The sequence below is a fragment of the Gorilla gorilla genome, chromosome 3 (assembly GCF_029281585.2).
Source record: "Gorilla gorilla gorilla isolate KB3781 chromosome 3, NHGRI_mGorGor1-v2.1_pri, whole genome shotgun sequence".
Lineage (NCBI taxonomy): Eukaryota > Metazoa > Chordata > Mammalia > Primates > Hominidae > Gorilla > Gorilla gorilla.
In genome coordinates this window covers 95,953,788-95,979,594 of record NC_073227.2, presented here as the reverse complement: position 1 = coordinate 95,979,594, position 25,807 = coordinate 95,953,788, and the positions used below count along the sequence as shown (strand labels likewise).

Sequence of the window (25,807 nt, the reverse complement as noted above, 5' to 3'; positions counted from 1 at the left end):
TCACGCCTGTAATCTCAGCACTTTGGGAGGCCGAGGTGGGCGGATCACGAGGTCAGGAGTTTGAGACCAGCCTGGCGAACCTGGTGAAACCCTGTCTCTACTAAAGATACAAAAAATTAGCTGGGCATGGCTACTCGGGAGGCTGAGGCAGGAGAATCGCTTGAACCCGGGAGGTGGAGGTTGCAGTGAGCCCAGTTTGCACCATTGCACTCCAGCCTGGGCAACAGGGTGAGACTCCAAAAAAATAAACCAAACAAAACAAACAAACAAAAAAACACTTGGCCAGTCAGGTCTGACAGAACTTAAAGGATAAAAAAATATATATATATACTTGGCCCGGCATAGTGACTCTCACCTGTAATCCCAACACTTTGGGGACCTAAGCCAGGAAGATTGCTTGAGCCCAGGAGTTCAAGAACAGCCTGGGCAACATGGCGAAACCCCTATCTCCATTAAAAATTTTTAAAAATTAGCCAAGCATTGTGTTGTACACCTGTGGTCACAGCTACTCAGGAGGCTGACGTGGGAGGATTGCTTAAAGCCAGGAGGTTGAAGCCACTGTAACCCATGTTTACGCCACTGCACTCCAACCTGCAAGACAGAGTGAGATCCTGTCTCAAAACAAACAAACAAAAAAAGACTTAATTTTTTTTTCTGAGACGAAGTCTCACTCTGTCATCCAGGCTGGAGTGCAATGGAGTGATCTCAGCTCACTGCAACTTCCGCCTCCCAGGTTCCAGTAATCCCCCTGCCTCAGCCTCCCAAGCAGCTAGGCTTACATGCATGTGCCACCATGCCCAGCTAATTTTTATATTATTAGTAGAGATGGGGTTTGACCATGTTGGCCAGGCTGGTCTTGAACTCCTGACCTTGGATGATCCACTGGCTTTGGCCTCCCAAAGTGCTGGGATTACAGGCATGACCTACTGTGCCTGGCCCCCAACTTAATATTATAGAATTTTAAAAAATAATAGTGTATTAGCCAGGCCCAATGACTCATACCTGTAATCCCAGCACTCTGGGAGGCCAAGGCAGGCAGATCATGAGGTCAGGAGTTCGAGACCAGCCTGGCCAACATGGTGAAACTCTGTCTCTACTAAAAATACAAAAGTAAAAATTTGGCTGGGTGTGGTGGCACATGCCCGTGATCCCAGCTACTCAGGAGGCTGAGGCAGGAGAATCGCTTGAATCTGGGAGGTGGAGGTTGCAGTGAGCCGAGATCACGCCACTACACTCCAGCCTCGGTGACAGAGCAAGATTCCGACTCAAAATAACAATAATAATAATAATAATGTATTATATTTACTATATTATTTGAAAAATCTATTTGACTCATATAACATTTAAAATAAATTTTAAGCCAGCATTTAAAAATCCAGATTTCTATGTTTTCTTCACTGTTCTTTTTTTAGAGCCAGGATCTTCTTGCTCTGCTGTACAGGCTGGAGTGCAGTGGCACTATTCATAGCTCACTACATCCTTGAACTCCTGGGCTCAAGCAATTTTCCCACCTCAGTCTAACAAGTAGCTGGGACTACACGCATGCAACACAGAGCTCAGCTTCAAATTTGTATCTTTTCTTGAAAAACATCAGCCTGACAGCTAATGGTAGCTAACACTCTTATTTTGTACAATTTAAGAAGCCATCAATTTTAAGACCCCCTATCTTTTTAATGAAATCACGAAGAAAAAAGAAATACCCCCAATTATAATTACAAGATGTATCCTGATTTCAAAGAGGTTTACAGGCTAATGTGCATCTCAGAATTGGTAAAATGTGGTATCTATGCCAATTACTATGTGCTAACTCTGTCCTAATGTGTTTTACATTTTGAAATTCATTTAATCTTCACAAAAACAGTAAGATAGGCAATATTACTACTTATATTTTAGAGATGAGGAAACAGAGGCACAGTGGTTAAGTAACTTGTCCACATTTATAAAGTAAGTAGTGGGATAGCATTCAGCCAAGTAGTTTGAGTGCTTTCCCACTACATTAAATTGGTTCTCTGGGCCAACATTTCATGAGGCAATAACTGGCTGGATTTGAGCACTAGCCACATCCTCAAATCAGGATATGCAGGCTCGAGTATCATCCCAAACCTCTGCCTTCTCTATGACCTGACCAGCTACACTGAACCTCCCCAACTGGACTTTGAATTTGTGACCCTTGTGTTGAACAACAGAATACTATATATTAACAAAAAAAGTGAAAAAGAAACATATGTGAGTACAATTTAGCCCACTGTTTTATTTAGAAGGACCAGAAAGGAATGACAGTAGAAAAAAGAGACAGAAGTTTGACTAATCTATATTATGCTAACTAGGTATTAGGTGCTCTGAGAAACATAATAATGAATAAGACATGGATTCTATTATCAAGAAGCTTTTACAGTCTATTAGAAGAGACTATAGTGTAATTAACAAAAGTAACTGAAAATCTGGTATTTTAAAGTACCTCTGTATGTTTTAACATGGAAAGATCTCCAAACACATCAATGAAAAAGGTAAGCTGGCCAGGCGCGGTGGCCCACACCTGTAGTCCCAGAACTTTGGTAGGCCAAGGTGGGTGGATCACATGAGGTCAGGAGTTCGAGACCAGCCTGGGCAACATGGTGAAACCCCATCTCTACTAAAAATACAAAAATTAGCCAGGCCTGTAATCCCAGCTACTCGGGAGGTGGAGGCAGAGAATTGCTTGAACCCAGGAGGCGGAGGTGAGCTGAGAACCCAGTGAGCTGAAATTGCGCCAGCCTGGGTGACAGAATAAGACTTTGTCTCAAAAAAAAAAAAAAAGGTAAGCTGTAGAACACAATAAACAGTATACCATTTATGTAAATAAGAATATGCTAATACAAATATATATTTGTATATTACACAGAGGCATGATTACATATAAAGGTCTGGAAGGATTTATACCAAACTAGTAATAGTGGTTATCTCTGGAAAGAGAACTGAAATTGGTGACAGGAGTAAAGAGAACTTAAACTTTACTCATTTTGTCTGCCATTTTGTAAAATCAAAAAATGATAACTGCTACATGATGTTCACAATTTCACTTACCAAGGGAAACATGAGAAGGACAAACAATCCATTTAAAAACTGGTAAATTGGGCATAATCAGAATTATAGTCTAACAACCGGTCAATTAAAAAAAACATTTTTTGCTAGCCAATAGGGCTATTTATTTATATTCATTGCTACACAAAGATGACCAAAAAAGACACAATGGGAACAGGAGTGACTAGGAAAGAAAAAACTGAGATGAGGAATGTGAAAATGAAAAACTACTGGCTGGGTGCAGGGGCTCATAGCTGCAATCCCAGCACTTTGAGAGGATCACTTGAGTCCAGGAATTCAAGACCAGCCTGGGCAACATAGCAAGACCCTGTCTCTACAAGAAAATTAAAAATCAGCCAAGCGTGGTGCCTTGTACCTGTAGTCCCAGCTACTTAGGAGGCTGAGGTGGGAAGGTCGCTTGAGTATAGGAGGTTGAGGCTGAAGTGAGACGTGATCACACCACTGCACTCCAGCCTGTTCAACAGAGTGAGACCCTGTTTCCAAAAAAAGAAAAACTATCAAAAGATTAAAAAGAAGACAGCATAGAACTAGGATGGTGAAAGTACACTTAAAATTTAAAGGAGGAAGTCCTAATCAGAGCAATCAGGCAAGAGAAAGAATTGACATCTGAATAGGAAAAAATGACAAACTATCTCTTTGCTAATAATATGATTCTAAACCTGGAAAACCCAACAGGTTCCACTAAAAGGCACCTAGAGCTGATAAACGACTTCAGTAATGTTTCAGGATACAAAATCAATGCACAAAAATCAGTAGCATTTCTATACATCAATAACGTTCAAGCTGAGAGCCAAATCAAGAATGCAATCCCATTTACCCTAGACAGACAGACAGACACACACACACCCCCCAAAACCTTGGAATACATCTAACCAAGGAGGTCTCTACAAAGAGAACTATAAAACATTGCTGAAAGAAATAATAGGTGATACAAACCACTGGAAAAACATCCCATGCTCATGGATCAAAGAATCAATATTGTTAAAATGGGGCCGGGCATGGTGGCTCATGTCTGTAATCCCAGCACTTTGGGAGGCTGAGGCGGGTGGATCACTTGAGGCAAGGAGTTTGAAACCAGCCTGGCCAATATGGTGAAACCCTGTTTCTACTAAAAATACAAAAATTGGCTGGGTGTGGTGGTGGGCGCCTGTAATCCCAGCTACTTGGGAGGCTGAGGCAGGAGAATCACTTGAACCCGGGAGACAGAGGTTGCAGTGAGCTGAGATTGTGCCACTGCACCCCAGCCTGGGCAACAGAGCAAGGCTCTAATTCAAAAAAAAAAAAAAAAAAAAAAAAGCCATACTGCCCGAAGCAATCTACAGATTCAATGCTATTCCTGTCAAACTACCAATGTCATTTTTCACAGAATTAGAACAAACTATTCTAAAATTCATATGGAACCAAAAAAGCCTGAACAGCCAAAGCAATCCTAAGCAAAAAGAACAAAGCTGGAAAAAATCACACTACCCCACTTCAAACTATACTACAAAGCTACACTAACCAAAACAGCCTATTACAGACATGGAGCAATGGAACAGGATAGAGAACCCAAAACTAAAGCCACACACCTAAAACCATCTGATCTTTGACAAAATTGACAGTAACAAGCAACGGAGAAAGGACTACCTATCCAATAAATGGTGCTGGGATAACTGGATAGCCTTATGCAGAAGAATGAAACTGGGCCCTTACCTTTTACCATATACAAAAATTAACTCAAGATGGATTAAAGACATAAATATAAGACCTAAAACTATAAAAAGCTGAGAAGAGGCTGGGCATGGTGGCTTACGCCTGTAATCCCAGCACTTTGGGAGGTCAAGGTGGGAGGATCACGAGGTCAGGAGATCAAGACCATCCTGGCCAACATGGTGAAACCTGTCTCTACTAAAAATACAAAAATTATCTGGGTGTGGTGGTGTGCATCTGTAGTCCCAGCTCCTTGGGAGGCTGAAGCAGGAGAATCGCTTGAATCCGGGAGGCAGAGGTTGCACTGAGCCAAGATCGCACCATTGCACTCACTCCAGCCTGGATGACAGGGCCAGACTCCTACTCAAAAAAAAAAAAAAAATCCTAGAAGAAAATCTAGGAGATATCATCCTGGACATTGGCCTTCGCAAAGAATTTATGACTAAGTGCCCAAAAGCAATTGTGACAAAAACAAAAATTGACAAGTGGGACCTAATTATACTAAAGAGCTTCTGCACAGCAAAAGAAACTATCAACAGAGTAAACAAACAACTTATAACTTGGGAGAAAACATCTGCAAACCATGCATCTGACAAAGGTCTAATATTCAGAATCTGTAAGGAACTTAATTCAACAGGCAAAAACCAAAAACTCTTAAAAAATGGGCAAAGGACATGAACAGACACTTCTCCAAACAATACATATACATAGGCAAGAAATATATGGAAAAATGTTCCACACCACTAATCATCTGACAAATGCAAGTCAAAACCACAGTGAAATATCATCTCCCACCAGTCAGAATGACTATTATTAAAAAGACAAAACAAACAAACAAAAAACAGATGTTAGAGAGGTTATAGAGAAAAGGGAATGCTATATACTGTTGGTGGGAATGTAATTTTAGTTCAGTCACTGTAGAGAGCAGTTGGGATATTTCTCAAAGAACTTAAAACAGAACTACCATTCGACCCAGCAGTCTCACTACTGTATTTTTTCAACAAATATTTGTCATGCAGCTAATACAGACTTACTTTATTTTTTTAATTTTTTTTTTTGAGACAGAGTCTCACTGTGTTGCCCAGGCTGGACTGCAGTGGTGTGATCTCGGCTCACTGCAACCTCTGCCTCCTGGGTTCAAGCTATTCTCCTGCCTCAGCCTCCCAAGTAGCTGGGACTACAAGCGCCCGCCACGACGCCCGGCTAATTTTTGTATTTGTAGTAGAGACAGGGTTTCACCATATTGGCCAGGCTGGTCTCGAACTCCTGACCTTGTAATCTGCCCGCCTCGGCCTCCCAAAGTGCTAAGATTATAGGCATGAGCCACTGCACCCGGCCCTACAGACATGATTTTATGATATAACCTTATCTTCATGAAGCTTAAAACATTCCTAAAACAGAACTCCCCCAACTATGACTTTTTTTTTTTTTAGATGGAATCTCGCTCTGTCGCCAGGCTGGAGTGCAGTGGCGCGATCTTGGCTCACTGCAACCTCCAACTCCCTGGTTCAAGTGATTCTCCTGCCTCAGCTTCCCAAGTAGCTGGGATTACAGGCACAGGTGCCACCATGTCCAGCTAATTTTTGTATTTTTAGTAGAGACGGGGTTTCACCATGTTGGCCAGAATGGTCTCGATCTCCTGACCTCGTGATCTGCCCACCTCAGCCTCCCAAAGTGCTGGGATTACAGGCTTGAGCCACTGCGTCCAGTAACTATGACTATTTATTGTAAGACTAAAATAATCCATGCTAATATTCATTTCAATTATAATGTTTTTAATGAAATAAGCGAAAATAAAGAAAAATAAATCATTCTATCAAAAAGCCATATGCACTTGCATATTCACTGGAGCACTATTCACAACTGCAAAGATGTGGAGTCAACCTAGGTGTCCATCAATAGTGGACTGGATAAAGAAAATGCAGTACATATATGCCATGGAATACTATGTCGCCATGAAAAAAGAACAAAATCATGCCCTTTGCAGCAACATAGATGCAGCTGGTAGCCATTATCCTAAGCGAATTAATATAGGAACAGAAAACCAAATACTGCATTTCCTCACTTACAAGTGGGAGCTAAACAATGAGTAAGCACGGACCTAAAGATGGGAGCAGTCAACACTGGGGACAACAACGGGGGGAAGGTGGGAGAGGGGGCAAGAGTTAAGAAACTACCCATCAGGTACCATCCTCACCACCTGGGTGATGGTTATACATCAAACCTTAGCAACAGGCAATTTACCCATGTAACAACCTGCACATGTAACCTTCTAAAACTTTAAAGTTATGGGGAAAAAATATTGTTTAGAGAAATGTTTATCTTCATAAACACATTTGCTTATGAAACAATACTAATTTACGTTTAATCGTTCATAAAAATATAAAAGCAAAAAAATTAAAGGACACTAGTGTAATACAGCTTGCAGTATTTTTTCACAATTCTTTTTTTTAAGTATTCAGTAACTACTTAACTGACAGGAAAAAATAAAGAACAGGAATGGCAATTAAAATGCTAACTCTAACCAATCAATCATTTATCCAACAAATATTTGTCAAGCACCTAATATTGATTTAATTTTATGATATAATCTTACCTTGAAGTTTAAAACATAGTTGTACCTTCCTAAAACAGAATTTACCTAACTGTAAGACAAATAATTCATGCTAATAGTCAATTCACTTACGTTTTAGATGAAATACAAATATTATTGTTTTAGATTACAAAAGTCATTTTTTTTTTTTTGAGACGGAGTCTCACTCCATTGCCCAGGCTAGAGTGCAGTGGCGCGATCTTGGCTAACTGTAACCTCCACCTCCTGGGTTCAAGTGATTCTCCTGCCTCAGCCTCCCTAATAGCTGGGATTACAGGCACCTGCCACCATGTCCAGCTAATTTTTGTATTTTTAGCAGAGACAGGGTTTCGTCATGTTGGCCAGGCTGGTCTCAAACTCCTGACCTCAGGTGATCCACCCGCCTCAGCCTACCAAAGTGCTGGGATTACAGGCGTGAGCCACCAGGCCTGGCCCAGAAATTTGTTTTAAATTTAACTCTGTTACTGAGAAGACTTAATTAAAACAGCAAAAGCAAATCTTATCTTCATATGACCTAAATTATTATAATCTATAAAAAGAGATGTGGGAACATTAAAAAATCAAACACAAGTCTCTTTGTAGACAAATCCAATGAATCCATTTCCATTATAGTTACCTTAAGTCAGCCAAGTAATATACTGCTTCATTTATTCTCCATGCTCTTTCCCATAAATGAACTATGCTTTTCAAAAGGACATCCTTTTAAGCAAGGGGTCATAATGAAACATGTCTACCAAATAACCTATCACAAATGCTAGCATCTCAAAATCTAACACCACAAAAGTTTTTCTGTAATCCCAGCACTTTGGGAAGCTGATAGGAGGATTGTTTGAGGTCAGGAGTTCAAGACCAGCCTGGGCAACATATTGTGAGCCTGTCTCTTTAAAAAAAAAAAAAAAAGTTTTCAAATTAATGGTGAATAACTTTTGACACAAAAAATGTTTATGGCACTTCTGCCTGAGATATAAAAATAATAAGCATAACTTTACCTACAACAGACAAAAAGCAGAGTACAAAGCAGTAATATTAATAAATAATAAAAGGTAAATACATAAAAAGAGGAACAGTATTTGCTATCAACAAATGTATATAAGGAATTCTAATATTCTTTCCTAATCAGATTCAAGAGTAATGTTTTTAATGAAATAAACGAAAATAAAGAAAAAGGCATCAGAATTATATATCCTCTTGGACAATTTTTCCCTAAGTATGCTTCTCAAAATAATAGATAACAAAGTTCCCTAGAGGAAAAAAAAAAGGTCTGGTCAGATAAATTTGGCAAACAGCTTACTTTTTATCTACATTTTAAAAATATCTGAAACTATAACACAGTGCCTGCTTACAAAACCTTGCATAAATATTAGAGGTTTTTTCTTTGTTAGTGGTCGTTGCACACACTTTGCTGACAAAATTTTTTCATGGACATCTATTCAAATTTTTTGAAGCATACCTTGGTAATGCTACGGCATGTAAAATTTAAATGATTCTAACTTTTAAATGAACCCTACATAATCTACAAAATTAACCTTCCAAAAAGCCATGTAGTATTCAATAGGCCCTACTTAAAAAGAGTGCTTCGATATAGAAATGACCAAAACACAAATCATTATTACAGTTCTCTCCGACATCGTTATTGCAAAACAGGCCAAGAGAGAAAACACATTCCAGTTATGACATTGACCTGGTTATTAATGTAGAATACGTCAACCCAAATAGGAATTTCAGACTACACATTTATAGTAACATGGTATAAAATGTGCTTGACTAAACGAAAACTATGTCTAAATTTAAGTCCACACTCTTTAATAACAATTTTTATTAAAAGAAAATATGGCTGTGTTTATATTGTTAGCCCTTCTGCTTTCTGAGACAGCTGATGAAAGTTTGATCTGGAAAGAGACCCCATAACAATGTTCTAATTCTGTATACTTTTTCTGGACATTAGCAACTTTCATGTCTCGGGGTCCAACTTGAGAACAGAAAATGCCTCTATGATTCATCATCAAATGTAGTTAACGCTTGCTTGGAATTTTCAAGAAACTAGCTTTAAAAAAGGTACAAGCTGGGGGCTGGGCGCAGTGGCTCACGCCTATAATCCTAGCACTTTGAGAGGCCGAGGCGGGCAGACTGCCTGAGCTCAGGAGTTCAAGACCAGCCTGGGCATCACAGTGCAACCCTGTCTCTACTAAAATACAAAAAAATTAGCCTGGTGTGGTGGCGTGCGCCTGTAGTCCCAGCTGCTCAGGAGACTGAGCCAGGAGAACTGCTTGAACCCAGGAGGCGGAGGCTGCAGTGAGCCGAGATTATGTCACTGCACTCCAGCCTGGGCGACAGAGCGAGACTTCGTACCCCACCCCCCTACCCAAAAAAAAGGTGCTAGATAGAAGGCAGATATAACACTAAGCACACATAAGCTTACATTCAAAAGCATGAAGTCCCTGGTGGTCTAGTGGTTAGGGAAAAAGAGAAAACTAAAAAACAAAAGCATGAGTAGGATTTGTACTATAATAATGTGCACCCAGCAAACTGTGTCAAGGCTAAAGAGGCTTCAATCACCAGAAATCAGTGTCAAGTAAAAAAGAGAAATGAAATGTAAAAGTACATGACTCTGGGGCTGGGCGCGGTGGCTCACACCTGTAATTCCAGCACTTTGGGAGGCCAAGGTGGGTGGATCACGAAGTCAGGAGATCGAGACCATCCTGGTTAACATGGTGAAACCCCATCTCCGCTAAAAATACAAAAATTAGCTGGCGCGGTGGCAGACACCTGTAGTCCCAGCTACTTGGGAGGCTGAGGCAGAAGAATGGCGTGAACCCGGGAGGCGGAGCTTGCAGTGAGCCAAGATTGCACCACTGCACTCCAGCCTGGGCCACAGAGCGAGACTCTGTCTCAAAACAAAACAAAACAAAAACAAAAACAAAAACGAAAACAAAAGTACATGACTCTAAAACAGAAAAAGTTTAATGTGGATGAAATTCTGGATTTAAAATATCCAGTACTTTATAGAATTGACTATCCTATGATAAAACATTTACTACTTGACAGGTTCTGAAGAACATCTTTCTTTTTGAGACAGTCTCACTCTCTCACCCAGGCTGGAATGCAGTGGCACAATCTTAACCACTCAGTGGTTGCTCACTGCCAACCTCCGCCTCGATTCTCCTGCCTCAGCCTCCTGAGTAGCTGAGATTATAGGCATGTGCCACCACGCCCAGCTAATTTTTGTATTTTTAGTAGAGACAGGGTTTCACCATGTTGGCCAGGCTGGTCTCAAACTCCTGACCTCAGGTGCTCCATCTGCCTTGGCCTCCCAAAGTGCTGGGATTACAGGCGTGAGCCCCCGGCCTGAAGAACATCTTAATATCAGTCCAAAGTTACTCTTAACTAAGAGTATGAAAAGCTAGATACTATACAATCAATCACATAACTCTCACACATTTAAAAGATACTTAAATTCAATAAGAAAAAAAAAACAAGAAAGCAGTCAAAGCATTTAGTAAATATGAAAAAATCCCTTAAGTAAAAAGCTTGACACAATGAACTTCATTTGAGAACTTCAGTTTCTAGTCTTTAAAAAGTGTTTTAGTACCTAGTAACGTAAGTTGCTATGATTACAGATCTGTGATTTCTTTCAAATAAAACTATAATTAATTCATTTCACAAGTATTTACTGGGCATCTACTACTGTGGAAAAACAAAGATTAAAATACATTATGAACCCTGCCCTAAAGACACTTTAAGAGTCTAGAAGGAATAAGATATATGCACACTGTAGTTAAAATGTAAAGGTAGCTCAGAAAGGAAAAAGCATCTGAAATGTGCTGGGGGAAAGTACAGATTAGGGGAGGCGCTGATGATGAATTTAAATAACAGGTCTAATTCAGACAAAGAAAAGAGCCCTTCCATTGGAAAAAAGATGTTAGAAAAAGCAAGAAAGATGGAAAGCCACCATGAAAAAAATTTAATTTTGCAGAAATGGAAAAAACTACAAAATAATAAATAATAATATAGAAGCTAGGGGTTCCAAGCTCTGGTAACTCAAATATCCTGGCCAGACTAAATCATCAATTAAAACATCTAAAATTGTATATACACTCCACTGATGCTCTATAAATACTTCTAAATTAGTAATCCATGACCCCTTTTACCTGTTGTACTTCCTGGTGGAACGAAATAGTGAAACAAATTTTATTCATACTGTACCTCAGAATAATAATTTTCAGAAGGCAAATTGCTTTATTGTGGAGGTGATTAAAAAAAATAGAAGACAAATTACTTTTCCAATTTTAAATGTACATACTCAAAGTTAGGCAAGAACAAGAAAGGACCCTTTCAGTTTATATATACAACATACGCAAGTGATACTCAAGTTTCACTTTGAAATTGTGATATAAAAACTATGTTGTTCCATCCACAGTGGCAAGATCAAAATGTTCTAGCTCCAACTCTTCAACCTTGTGCAAGCTACTTTAGTGCTCTGTGCCTATAAAATGAAGAGGCTCTATCTGGGACTTTCTAGCTTTAAAATCCTATACACTGTGAATTCTATTCCATCTTTTCTACAGAAGTCACTGTGACAAGGCCAATAATAACAAAAACAGGAAAGGGTATTCTTCGTTCAACCCACACATAGTAAAAATTACCTCTCATTATACATCTACTAAGTGCCAGTCTCTTTCTACTTATTTCACTTAATCTTCATTACATCCTAAAAAGCAGGCATTTTCCTCATTTTACTTAGAGGGTATTAGCTATCTCTTACATATCCAATCCAATCAGAGGTGGAAAGCCAGGATTCAAATCAAAGTCTAACTCCACAAAGCAAGCTGTAATAAACCATATTTCATAACCTGGTGCCACAAACACAAATATCAGACAAAAAAGTGGTGGGCTGTGATTATGGTATGACTCTGGTAATCTAGACAGAACATGATCTTCTAGTAGGGTAGCTCAGGCTGCCTTGTTGCCAAGTGGGAATGGATGAGTGAAGCCAAATGTGTGCGCGTGTTACAGTGAGAGACAGAAAAGTGATTTTCAAATGAAAGAAACAGATTTACCAGCTTTCATCTTATGCTTTAAACAATTCTAACCAGACCTGCGCAGTTATTATTTTTTTTTTTGAGATGGCGTCTCTTCATGCTGCCCAGGCTAGTCTCAAACTCCTGGGCTCAAGCGATCCTCCTGGCTTAGCATCCCCTTAGCTGGGATTATAGGCCTGTGTCACTGCGACTAGCTGCAGTTAATTTTAGTAATACTATATAAAGTTCTCAAAAAGTATTGAAATACAGGCATGAGCAATAAAGTGAAGGCTTTGAAGTAAGGTACCTCTTGGTTGAATCCTGGCTCTATTACTAGCAGTGTGACATTGGTCAAGTTACTTCACCCCCTTTTTTTTTTTTTTTTTGAGACAGAGTTTCGCTCTTGTTGCCCAGGCTAGAGTGCAATGGCACGATCTCTGCTCACCGTAACCTCCGCCTCCCGAGTTCAAGCGATTCTCCTGCCTCAGCCTTCCGAGTAGCTGGGATTACAGGCATGTGCCACCACGGTCGGCTAATTCTGTATTTTTAGTAGAGACGGGGTTTCTCCATGTTGGTCAGGCTGGTCTCGAACTCCCGACCTCAGGTGATCCGCCGGCCTCAGCCTCCCAAAGTGCTGGGATTAGAGGCGTGAGCCACCGCGTCCGGCCTACTTCACCCCTCTCAGTCTCATTTTTTGACTTTTAAGGTGAGAATACTCTCACCTATCTTGCAGGGTAGTTAACGATTAAAGCATAATGTGGAATATAAAGAGCTCAGCACAGAACCTAGCACAAGGTAAGAGCTTGACAAATGAAAGCTACTATATTATCCCTCAGGATCCCATTAACAAAGTTAGCCATTAAAGTGTTATACTTAGTCTCTTTTATGTAGATCTAAAATTCTTCTCAAATAAAAAGTTTATTTCAAAAAGGCATACACCCTCGATTCCATTAAACACTAACCAAACTTCAAAATAAGTGTATTCTAAACCTAGAATCTAAGCAACTATTAAATAATGTTTTCAGCGGCTAACCTTTTTTTTTTTTTTTTTTTTTTAAATAACGCCGCAAATCATGTCATTAGGAGTTCAGGCAGAAAGCGGTGGACGTGTGCCCAAAGCAGTTTGAGCGCCTAAGATCCCTACTACGTTCAAGGTAGCATTTGCCAAATGATATATATTTGGGTGAGCCCGAAAAGCGGGATCTGAACAAACAACACCAGGCAGAACGACCGCTCTTCCAGTTGATGGGACAGGAGCAGGTGGATTTGTCCTTCAAAGAATATCGTTTTATTCTTAGCCAAATGCTCTCACCAACAGCTGGGTTTTACACCTTCTCGCAGTTATCCCCAACACCCCAGTTTCAGACTGCGAGGGAGAGCGCAGGACTTCAGGCTCCTCTCGGCCAGTGCAGACACAGGCGAAAGAGAAAGAGGGAGGGGCCCACGGCCCCGAGTGGCGTGGGAGGCAGTTCGGGCCAGCTCGGCCGCGGATCCGTCCCTTCCCGTGCGGTACCACCTGCGGACCACTGTCCTAGCCCGAGCTTCGGGGCCTACAGAGCTGCGGGGCGCGGCCGCCGTCAGTCCGGCCGAACGGCAGCAATGGGGACTGAGCTGGGGGCGTGATTGAATAACTCTGGGATTTCAGGAGCGGAAGGAGGGCAAAGGGGGAGGCGGCATGTGGATCCCCCCTCCATGGTGGGACGCTGGAGGTGACCTTCGGGTCTCCGAATGCTCCGTCCCCGTCCCTGCCCGGACCCCTTCCCAAGTCCCAGACCCGCTGCTCCTCTCACCGTCTCGGCTTCTGTGTGCTGGGGTCCGGCACTCTGACCCCCCATTACCCCGCGGAGGAAATTCATCTTGCCGTTCAGCCACCAGGTTTACCGGCCCCTCCGGAAAAAAAAGAAGACAACTTCCCCCGCCCTCCGCAGGGCCTGGCCCCCAATCCCGCACTCTACACTCTCCTACTGATGCCACCACCGCCTCCAACTCGGCGGCCACTCCAGCCCTCTAAGCCCGGAAACAGCCGCCAGCAGCGGCCAAGATGCGCATGCGCGGGGACGTGGCATTACGTGGCGGCTCGAAGGTTGAAGGCAAAAGGGGAGCGGAGGCGAGAGGAACCTCTTAGCTAGGTTCCGCCGAAGCCCCACCCACTGCGCAGGCCCCGCCTCCCGCCGCAGGGGCACGCCTCCTACCCCCGCCCTTCGCGGATTGATCCTGCTGGCCGCAGCCACCCACGTGGTCGAAGCCCGGCCCTGCAGGCTGGAGAGGATTTGATTAGACTACGCGTTTCGACTTGCAGGGTGTTTAATCGTCGCCAAGCGGGACTTACTGCAAGCTATCAAATCTGAGGTCTTATTTTGTTGAGTCGAAAGTGAAATTTTCCTTTGGCCAACGTGACAGGTAAGGCTTCCTGGCCCCTGAGAGGGTTCGCTTGGTTTGACGGTTTACTGGTACCAGCGTTGTGGCTTTCTGATCCCGGTAAATTGCATTTCTTTACAGGGCTTTGTTTGGTGGTAAAAAGGGTTACTAGACACCCCTCATTCCACTGCCACTGGAGGGCGCATTTCTCAGCTCTTGCTCTTCAAACCTGCTGAAAGGAATTCCTAGATCTAAACACCAGGTACACCTCTATTTTCAAGTGTCGTCAGGAGGAAACCCATCAAACCCTACATTTAGCTTACTAGAGAAATACATTGTTCTGCTGTGTCAGTTTGGCAAGTAACATAATGTTTCGTTATTAACTCTCAACCCCTGTGTTTTCAGTTTTTTTTAAACATGAAAAATTGTCATTTTCTCTAATTGGTATGCCTGTTCCTTTGGCAGTGAGGTTGTCAGTACACATGCTTCTGGAATAGTCTTGTAAATTTCTTGAGGCTAAAAAGCACAGGTTTAGTTAGCTAACTGACTCATGCACCTCTCCCCTTGGATTCCCCACAGGTCTCAGATTCAGCATTTAAAATTGAACTCGTCATCTTCCCCTGCCTCCCTTAAAGAAAAAAAGTCAATATGCTGCTTCTACTGTGTGCGTGCCGTGCTCAGTAGTACCACTGTCCAAATAATTGCCTAAGCTAGACAGAGGAAGCTGGGAAGAATCTTAGACTCTGGCTTTCCACCCACACATGTCCAATCAATAGTCATGTCCTATCATTTCTATTTATAGAATATTTCTCAAATAGGTCTTCTGCTCTCCATCCTCTGTGCCTGTGACATAGATTATGTTCTTCTCATCATTTCTCATTGAGATGACAGCAACAGTCTCCTAATTAGTTTGTCTGCATTTAGCCCTGACTTCCTTCCAGTCCAATCTCCAGTCCATCCTTGGGTGAGACTAACAACAACAAAACATCTGTTCATGTCACTCCTCTTAAAATCCTCCAGTTGTTCCCCATTCTGTCCAGAATAAAGTCCAAACTCCTTAGTTTGTCATACAGGCCTGTTATGATTTGGCTCCTGCCTACTTTTTCAGCTCCTGCCTCCCCCACATACTCTGGGCATTTTTCTCAGACCTGGATATGCCCTTCCCTTCCTTTCTCTTCATCAAGCAAACTCCTGCTAATTCCTTAAGACTCAACTCTGACATCATTCTTGAAAGCTTTCCCTAAAATGTAGGTACACATCTATATGTTAGCACTTTGCAGTTATTGATACTGTATATGGTGTACATTCAATAAATGCTTGCTAAACCAAACTGTTAAGGGCAGGACTATGTTATTCATTTTATATCTCTGTTGCTTACCACTGTCTCATAAAAGGTGATATTGATGGATAAATGAATAAATCATTGAAAGAATATATGAATATTATACTAAGAGGAGGTTCCCTTTTTTTAATCTGTAAAGTGAAATTGTAGGGAAGACATCATAGGCTATGTGTTTCCTAGTGCCAACGTTTTAAGCCTGGGCAACTTGGAGAATGGTGGGGTCATACTGCCAAAAATACTGTGCGCTAAGCATTGTCCTCTGCTTTAAAGCTATACACTTGACATTTTACCGTAGACATTTTCCATGGGAGCATTTTGTTGCAGCCTAAAAAAAGTAACCAGTAAATTACTCAGCATTTTTGTTACTAAGAAATGCATGCAAAGAACTTCACTTAAGCCCCTAAGCCTCACCCCTCCCTGAACCTCACTTTACCTTGTCCCTGAACCTCACTCTACCCCATCATCAGGAATGAGGCTCATAGATGGAGTGGGCCACAAATGTCTATTACTCCTCTTATTTAAAAATTAAAAAGAGTGCCTTGACATTTTAGCAAAGTTGTTTAAAGGCACCAGCCTTGTCAAATGTCCTGTTTTGTTTTAAACTTTGGTGGGTACAGTAGGTTACTGTACTTCAGTGAGTAAAGTAGGTTACTATACTTTCGTGAGTGTGGTAGTAACAGCTTACTATGAATTTTCCCTGCATTTGACCTGTTTTCTTCCCCAGCAGCATCCCCTGCACAGGAGTGATGGACAGTTAGGTGCAAAGGTGATGAAGGTGGGATCCCCGAGGCATTGTCACTACAGAACAACCATGAAATAGACTCCTTATTTCAGAGGAAGAGTTACATATTAATCCACTTCTACTGATTTTGTAGAGGGAGAAAAGTCAGGGACTGTGTTGTATTCCTGTTTGCATCCTTTAATCATCTAGTATAATTCCTTTAATATGGTAGATGCTCAGGAACTACCTGAGTTAATAAAGGAAGAGAAAACTTGAACAAATTGTGACGGCCTGACTTGCACTGTTAATACTTCTGGCTTTCATAAATCTAAGCATTCAGGATAAGAGTCCTATGAATCATTAAAATACATATAATCAAAATTAAGAATGATCTTTTTCTAAACCAAACCTGACAATAGATCAACGAACAAAATTCATTGGTTTGAAATTCATTTTTTCAAATTGCTTTTTTCAGTGGCCCACTTAACTTTCTAGTGGAAAACTCGCAAAAACAACGAAATATAATTGCATAAGATTGTTTTTTAGTTGGGGTGGTAGTAAGGTGGAATGTTGTCTATGCCTGCTTGGGAGGATAAATATAAATGATCATTTGTATTTGAAATCTATCATATATAGGTTTTTATTTATTTATTATTTTGCTAGGTTATAAGCCCCTTCAGTATCGTATATAGGTTTTTAAAGACGTAGCTCATGGCTATAATCCCAGCACTTTGGGAGGCCAAGGTGGGAGGATCATTTAAGCTCAGGAGTTCAACACCAGCCTGGGCAATGTGGCAAAACCCTGTCTCTACGAAAAATAAAATATTAGCTGAGCATGGTGGCATGCGCCTGTATTCCCAGCCAGTAGTCCCACTTACTTGGGAGGGTGTGGGAGGATCGCTGGAGCCTGGGAGATCAAGGCTGCATTGAGCCATGATTGTGCCACTGCATTCCAGCTGGGAGGATGGAGTGAGACCCTGTCCCAAAAAAAAAAAAAAAAAAAAAAAGACTAGTTGAGGCTGGGCGAGGTGGCTCACGCCTGTAATCCCAGCACTTTGGGAGGGTGAGGTGGATGGATCACCTGAAGTTGGGAGTTCCAGACCAGCCTGACCAACATGGAGAAACCCCGTTGTCTACTAAAAATACAAAATTAGCTCGGCGTGGTGGCACATACATCCTGGAACTCCTGGGTTCAAGAGCTCTTCCTGCCTTAGCCTGCTGAGTAGCTAGGACTACAGGTGCACACCATCATGCCTGGCTAATTTTTTTTTTTTTTTTTTTTGTAGAGATGAAGTCTTGCTATGTTACCCAGACTGATGTCAAACTCCCGGCCTCAAGCTATTCTCCTGCCTCAGCCTCCCAAAATACTGGGATTGCAGGTGTGAGCCAACTGCCCCAGGCTTCAAAATATTTGTATTTATTTATTTATTTATTTATTTATTTATTTATTTATTTATTTATTTTGAGATGGAGCCTCGCTCTGTCACCCAGGCTAGAGTGTAGTGGCGTGATCTCGGCTCACTGCAACCTCGGCCTCCCGGGTTCAAGCGATTCTCCTGCCTCAGCCTTCCAAGTAGCTGGGAATAGAGGCACATGCCACCATGCCTGGCTAATTTTTTGTATTTTTAGTACAGACAGGTTTTCACCGTGTTAGTTAGGATGGCCTCGATCTCCTGACCTTATGATCCGCCTGCCTCAGCCTCTCAAAGTGCGTGAGCCACCGCGCCCAGCCCTCAAAATATTTTTTTTTTTTTTTTTTTGAGACGGAGTCTCGCTCTGTCGCCCAGGCTAGAGTGCAGTGACGCGATCTCAGCTCACTGCAAGCTCCGCCTCCTGGGTTCACGCCATTCTGCCTCACCCTCTGGAGTAGCTGGGACTACAGGCGCCCGCCACCGCGCCCAGCTAATTTTTTGTATTTTTGGTAGAGACGGAGTTTCTCCGTGGTCTTGATCTCCTCATCTCGTGATCCGCCCGCCTCGGCCTCCCAAAGTGCTGGGATTACAGGCATGAGCCACCGCCCCAGCGCCCTCAAAATATTTTTAAAAGCCTTAGGGAATCCTTGGGAGAGGAGAGTCCAAGAAAGAAGGTTTTGGTAGCTGGGCGTGGTGGCCTATCATTCCAGCTATGCGCAGGAGGCTGAGGCATGAGAATTGCTTGAAGTTGCAGTGAGTCAAGATTGTGCCACTGCACTCCAGCCCAGGTGACGGAGTGAGACCCTTTCTCAAAAAAAAAAAAAAAAAAGAAGGGTTCTGGGCCCCACCATCCTGCTCCATTTGATTGGTTTCATTTGTTTATACTTCCTGTTTCGCTTGAACAAAAAGATTCAGAGGCTAAAATGTTGGACAGCTACCTCTCTCAGGAGATAAGAAATGAGACCAGGCCGGGCACGGTAACTCACCCTTGTAATCCCAGCACTTTGGGAGGCCGAGGCGGGTGGATCACCTGAGGTCGGGAGCTTGAGACCAGCCCGACCAACATGGAGAAATCCCGTCTCTACCAAAAATACAGAATTAGCCGAGCGTGGTGGTGCATGTCTGTAATCCTAGCTACTCGGGAGGCTGAGGCAGGAGAATCGCTTAAACTGGGAGGCGGAGGTTGCAGTGAGCCAGGATCTTGCCATTGCACTCCAGGCTGCGCAACAAGAGCGAAACTCCGTCTCAAAAAAGAAATGAGACCAAGGTAAGGACTTGGAATAGTTGAGATGTCTCACATGCTATAGAGCCCAGAGTTCCTGCTTTACTTTTTTTTAAAGGAATGGTAATTGTTGCCTCCTGTGGTGGTTTTTGGGATTTTATTAGATAATATCTGTAACGTTCATATTACTTAGTACTTGAAACATAGTAAGTACTCAATAATGATTAGAGTGGAGACCCTGATCGTCTTCGGTATTATCAATTTCTTAACAACTGAACGTTTAAAGATATTACCCTGTAAGTCTTCAACTCCAGCCCTACTAGCTCATGTTACTGAGAAGTCTGTTATTTCAGATGAGGCTTAATCTGGGGTATCAAGCCAATTTCCCTGTGATCTGGGTTTCCACTATTTCTGGACTCTGCTCTCCTTAACTGTTTTTGTTTTTTTTTCTCTGGCTCCATGCGGGGCAAGATGGCTGCCAGGACCTATAGTCCTAGTATCCTAGGCCCAAGTTCATCAAAGACTCCCAACCTCTCTCCTAAGAGTCCCAGCAAAAGTCTCCTTGTGACTCATTGAACCTGATTGGGTCGCATGCCTACGTGGTGAGCCAATTCCTGTAGTTTAAGGTTTGAGATGTTCTGATTGGCCTTGAGTCACATTCCCACCTCTAAAGCAAGGAGTAGAAGTCTTCATCTCATCTCAAAGCATATGGCGTAGGAGCTGGGGAACAGGGACATTCACATTCCTCCTAGGAAATCTGGAATAGTATGCCAGGAGAATGTTTATCAGGATAAGAAAAACAATACATGCTCACTGTATCCCCTAACGTACTTAAACTGCTTGCCAGTTTTTTTTGAAATTATTTTTCCAGCATTATCACTAGTGTATGCTAGCATAAGTTCTGCCTCTGTAAAGATTCAAAAGATCATGTTACATTATTTAATAAACGTAATTTGACATTGCATTGTACTTAAATCAGCAAGCAAATCTATACCCTTTTTTTAAAGAAAGTATAACCCAGGTGTGTTTCCATTTTTAAGAAAATACAATAAGCAGAATTACTTATGAAACACCTAAAAAAAAAAAAAAAAAGAAAAGAAGAAACACCTAAATTAGGAAATCCCATTTTCATTTCCAAAGGACTTTTAATTTTTATTTATTTATTTATTTTATTTGTAATTTTTTTTTGCGACGGAGTCTCACTCTGTCTCCAGGCTGGAGTGCAGTGATGCGATCTTGGCTCACTACAATCTCTGCCTCCCAGGTTCAAGCTATTCTGCCTCAGCCTCCCAAGTAGCTGGGATTATAGGTGCGTGCCAGCACACCCAGCTAATTTTTGTATTTTTAGTAGAGACGGGGTTTCACCGTGTTGGCCAGGATGGTCTCGATCTCCTTACCTCGTGACCCACCCGCCTCAGCCTCCGAAAGTGCTGGGATTACAGGCATGAGCCACCATGCCTGGCCAAAGGACTTTTTATAAAACTGTTTATCGAGGGACAAGTTTATCAGATCCAGGCCCTAGCACTGTTTCTTGTGGAGAATTTGACTGTTACCTCCCAACACCATTGTCTCTCCCCCACCACCTCAAGCCAGCTGAACAAGTATGTCCTGAATAGCCAGGGTAGGGTTGCAGTCTTTACTGTCCCATTCGATAGCTAGACCAAAGCCTTTGAAGTTCGCATTGGGTGATGCGAAGATTCCATGTAAGCTTAAGATGATTTTAATGGAGTCATTGCCAACTTCCCAGCAAGCTATGATTTTAGAGTAGTTGGCAGCTGATCTCTGTCATTTGCCTGAGGCTATGCCCCAAGCAAGTATTTGTGGCGGGAGGGAGTGACAGAGTTGTCTCTTGAGATCAGACTGGGCCTCCAGGCCAGCAGATGGTAGCTGACCTGGACCAAAACTTTCCAAAGTCAGCCCACACTTCCAAGGTCCCCTCTCTGCAACCCCTTTCTCCCAGGCTCAAGCGATCCTCCCATCTCAGCCTCCTGCGTAGCTGGGACTACAGGTGTGCACTACCACACCCAGCTAATTTTTGTTTTATTTTATTGTAGAGATGGGGTTTCACCATCTTGCCCAGGCTGCTCTCGAACTCCTGGAGACCCACCCGCCTCAGCCTCCCAAAGTGCTGAGATTATAGGCATGAGTCACCATGCCCGGCCATAATTCCAGTTTTTTAATGAAGTTGACTTTAAGATGCCAATGGCCTGTGATTGACAAATACACTAGGGAGATAATCAGGATGGACTCAGTAACCTGCAGATGTTATGTAGAGAGTCCAGAACTGGCATAGGCAGGTGGTTTGGGAAAAGGAGGGGTAGTTGGGTGTGGACATAATTTTCTGCCAGTAGCTTAGGAGTCCATGGGCAGAGGGATGGAAGATGAGAAGATTGTAAGTACAAAGAGGCAAAGAAGAGAAGTCTTCTCTTTGGCCTCTGTCCCCTGATGCTTCCTTACAGGATCGCACGAACACCATACTAGTTGTGGGTGGTATAAAGAACTAGAAGAGGCCGGGCACAGTGGCTCACGCCTGTAATCCCAGCACTTTGGGAGGCCAAGGCGGGTGGATCACCTGAGATTGGGAGTTCGAGACCAGCCTGACCAACATGGAGAAACCCCGTGTCTACTAAAAATACAAAATTAGCTGGGCATGGTGGTGCATGCCTGTAATCCCAGCTATTCGGGAGGCTGAGGCAGGAGAATCGCTTGAACCTGGGAGGCGGAGGTTGCGGTGAGCGGAGATCGCGCCACTGCACTCCAGCCTGGGTGACAAGAGGGAAACTCTGTCTCCAACAACAACAACAACAACAACAACAAAAAAAAACAAAAAACAACAAAAAAAACAAGAACTAGAAGAGGGCCGGGTGTGGTGGCTCACGCCTGTAATTCCAGCACTTTGGGAGGCTGAGGTGGGCAGATCACCTGAGCTCAAGAGTTTGAGACTAGCCTGGCCAACATGGTGAAACCTCATCTCTACTAAAAATACAAAAAATTAGCTGGCTGGGCATCATGGCACGTGCCTGTAATCCTAGCTACTTGGGAGGCCGAGACACAAGAATCTCTTGAACCTGTGAGGCGGAGGTTGCAGTGTGCTGAGATTGCACCACTGCACTCCAGCCTGAGTGACAGAGCAAGACTGTGTCTCCAGGGGAAAAAAAAGAACTAGAAAAGCTCCAACTTGCCCTTCCCACTGCCCTCTCCCCACCTCCAATACCTACACACATGACCTTTTCAGGACAGGGGCACAAAGTCTGTGACCCAAAGTGACCTAGACCGTAGTCCTAGATGTGCTCTCTCTTTCTCAAGTATGTGAGTATTGACTCCTAAATAGCTCAGAATCTAAGGTCTGTATAGGTTATTGCAGCAGCCGGTCTCCTTCCTGTGAGGGTGCTGCTATCTAGGTCTGGTTCTAGTATCTGGGTCAGAGAAAAATGACTATACTGGTATTTTGGTATTTATGGTGTAATAAATACCAGGATCTTTGTTTTTTAAAAAGTTCGTAATTTGTCCCATTTAAAACCAATCAGTGAAAGGAAGTATTTAACACATTTCATTTTAACATATATTAGTGATTGCTATCAACTTCAGAAAAGCCCCGGGGCATGGCTGATGGGTTGATTAGCTTTCAGTGTCTTCTTTCCTGCACCTTTAACTCTGTTGCATGAAGCTTTTTGAGCCTCAGCCTCTGGATAGCTGCTTAGCTCTGGCCAGAGGCTAGGCCTTCCTGGTGCAGCAGTTTTGGTTTTTTTCTGGCAACCTGGGAAGGATGGTCCTTCTTGTGGTCTAACACTTGCCTGCCCCAGCTGAGTAAGCCACTGTGTTCAGAGAGCTTTTCACATGGGCTCCATACTCTGCCCCTTTGATGGGGACATGAGTTGCAGGAGCTGATGGACAAAGAGAGGGTAGAAGGATTTCTGTGAAGGATATAGTGAGGATGGAGTGTGAGAGAGATCCAAGAAACTGAATGAAATTGCTGACTAATATCTGCAGCAGCTAGAGTATTGCACCCACATAAATACAGTTTTTTTTTCCTTCGGTACTTAAAATAGCTCAGTATACCAGAATACTGAAAACGATGTGCTTGGTTTCTTGAATTATTGATTCAGCAAACATTTGAGCCTCTGTCCTCTGTGCCAGGCCCTGCCATAGGCAGTCTTCTGTGTGTTTTTCGTTCTGGACTGCTAGAAATTCTTATTCCTGTTTCACAGAGAGAGAAGCCTAGACTTCAGCATGATACAGACCAGAAAAGCATGTTTTCTTTGCAAACCTAGACAGATGTTGCCACTTTTGGACTGCTGTAACCTTGGGCAAATTATTTAATTTTGCTGTATCAATTGTGATTACCACGTGCTGCAATAGAACACCAAACTAAAGAGTGTCTTGAATAAATTAGGAGGTAGGCACTGCAGGACTAACAACAGAGGCTGTAGGATGCCAGCTTGGATGCAAGCTGGAATTTTTCCGTGCAGGCATCCTTGGCCTGAGGTTACAGGCTGACTGTTCTATCTCCAGCATCACATTTCTTATTCTGGGCAAGAAAAGGGGCAAAGGTGAAGGGGAAAAAGTATCTACAAATGAGTGTGCCTTTCCCATTCTTCTACCCTTTTAACTTTTTATATTGAACTAATTTCAGAATTGCAGAGAGATTGCAAAAGGTGAACCTTTTTACCCCATTTGCTTTATCATTTCTTTTCTTTTTTTCTGACATGGAGTTTCACTTTTGTTGCCCAGGCTGGAGTGCAGTGGTGCGATCTCGGCTCACTGCAACCTTCGCCTCCCGGGTTCAAGTGATTCTCCTGCCTCCGCCTCCTGAGTAGCTGGAATTACAGGCACTCGCCACCACGCCCAGTTAATTTTTTGTATTTTTAGTAGAGATGGGGTTTCGCCATGTTGGCCAGGCTAGTCTCGAACTCTTGACCTCACGTGATCTGCCCGCCCTGGCCTTCCAAAGTGCCGGGGTTACAGGCGTGGGCCACTGTGCCCGGCATCATTTCTTTTCTTTAAATGTATATATTTTCCCCCTGAATATGTGAGAGGAATTTGTAGGCATGATGTCACTTGACCACCTAAATACTTCAGTGTCTAATTACTAAAGACAAAAGTATTTTCTTAATGATTTTAATAATCAAAACCAGGAAATGGACACTGATACATTGCCATTATCTAATTAATCTACAGGCCTTATTCAAATTTTGGCAGTAGTCCCACTAATTTCCTTTTTGGGGAAAAAGTTTTTTTCTTTTGGTCTAGGATCCAATTCAGGATTATATGTTGTGTTTAGATGTCATGTCTCTTTAGCTGTCTTTAATTTGTAATAGTTACTCCATCTTTCTGTGTCTTTCATAATCTTGATGTTTTGGAGAGTACAGTATTGGTCAGTTATTTTGTAGAATGCCCCTCAATTTAGGTTTGTCTGAGCTTGCCTCACAATTAGAATATCACAGAAGTGCTGTCCTTCTCATAGTATATCCTCTCGGAAAGTATATGACATCTATTTTTCCCATTATTAGTGATACCACTTTTTTGGTTTGTTTTTGTTTTTTGAGATGGGGTCTTACTGTGTCGCCTGGGCTGCAGTATAGTGCCCCATTCATAGCTCACTGTAACTTCAAATTCCTGGGCTCCTGCTTCAGCCTCCTGAGTCGCTAGGACTGCAGGCACTTGTCAACATGCCTGAGTAATGTATTTTATTTTATTTTGATTTCTGTTGAGAGTCTCGCTGTGTTGCCCAGGCTGGTCTTGAACTCCTGGCCTAAAGCAATCCTCCACCTTGGCCTCCCAAAGTGCCAAGATTACAGGCAGGATCCACCACTCCCTGCCAGTGATATCACTTTTGATTAATAGTTTAAAGTACTGTCTACCAGTCTTCTCCATTGTACAGTTACTATTTTTTCCCCTTGTAATTAGTAAGTATCATTTGGGAACATGCTTTAATACTGTATAAATATCCTGTTTCTCATCAAACTTTCACTCTCCAATTTTAGCATCCTTTCATATTCTTGCCTGAATCATTGGTGGTTGCCAGTCTGCCTCCTGTATGAAAAGCTTTCCAGGAATCTCCATCTTTCAACTTCCACCTATTTTGTTAAGAACTGTGTCCATTCTTAGCGGCCAGAGTGCCTGGGAAATGAATTATTTTCTTGTTTTGTTTTGATATGGACATATTCTCTCAATAGAAGGGAGGATAAAAACTAGGTAAGCCACTTGCCAACCTAATAGCATTGGTGTAAGGATTAAATTGAATTATGATTGATACTTAAAAATACCCACCTCTAACCTATGGGAATAGGGTTTTGTTTATTTGTTTTGTTTTGTTTTTTGATCACTTTTGGTCACATAGCTAGTAAATGGCAGAACAGGTCTGCAACTCT

General features: G+C 42.4%; 2 protein-coding genes across 5 annotated transcripts in view; one reads left to right on the top strand and one right to left on the bottom strand.

Moving 5' to 3' along the window:
* Positions 1-14,591, bottom strand: part of USO1 (USO1 vesicle transport factor) — a 92,221-nt gene extending 77,630 nt beyond the window's left edge. Inside the window, exon 1 of one of the 2 annotated variants that reach the window (XM_031010465.2) lies at positions 14,172-14,591. In XM_031010465.2, the coding sequence (XP_030866325.1) occupies positions 14,172-14,237 (66 nt within the window). In that variant the 5' untranslated portion in view covers positions 14,238-14,591. The remainder of the gene's footprint in view (positions 1-14,171) is intronic. The other variant, XM_031010462.3, reaches the window with a different exon arrangement.
* G3BP2 (G3BP stress granule assembly factor 2) overlaps positions 14,532-25,807 on the top strand; it is an 82,554-nt gene continuing 71,278 nt past the window's right edge. The window contains exons 1-3 of one of the 3 annotated variants that reach the window (XM_055384511.2): positions 14,532-14,781; positions 14,881-15,001; positions 18,089-18,181. In XM_055384511.2, coding sequence (XP_055240486.1) covers positions 18,104-18,181 — 78 coding nt within the window. In that variant the 5' untranslated portion in view covers positions 14,532-14,781; positions 14,881-15,001; positions 18,089-18,103. The remainder of the gene's footprint in view (positions 14,782-14,880; positions 15,002-18,088; positions 18,182-25,807) is intronic. The other 2 variants (XM_055384512.2, XM_055384510.2) reach the window with 2 other exon arrangements.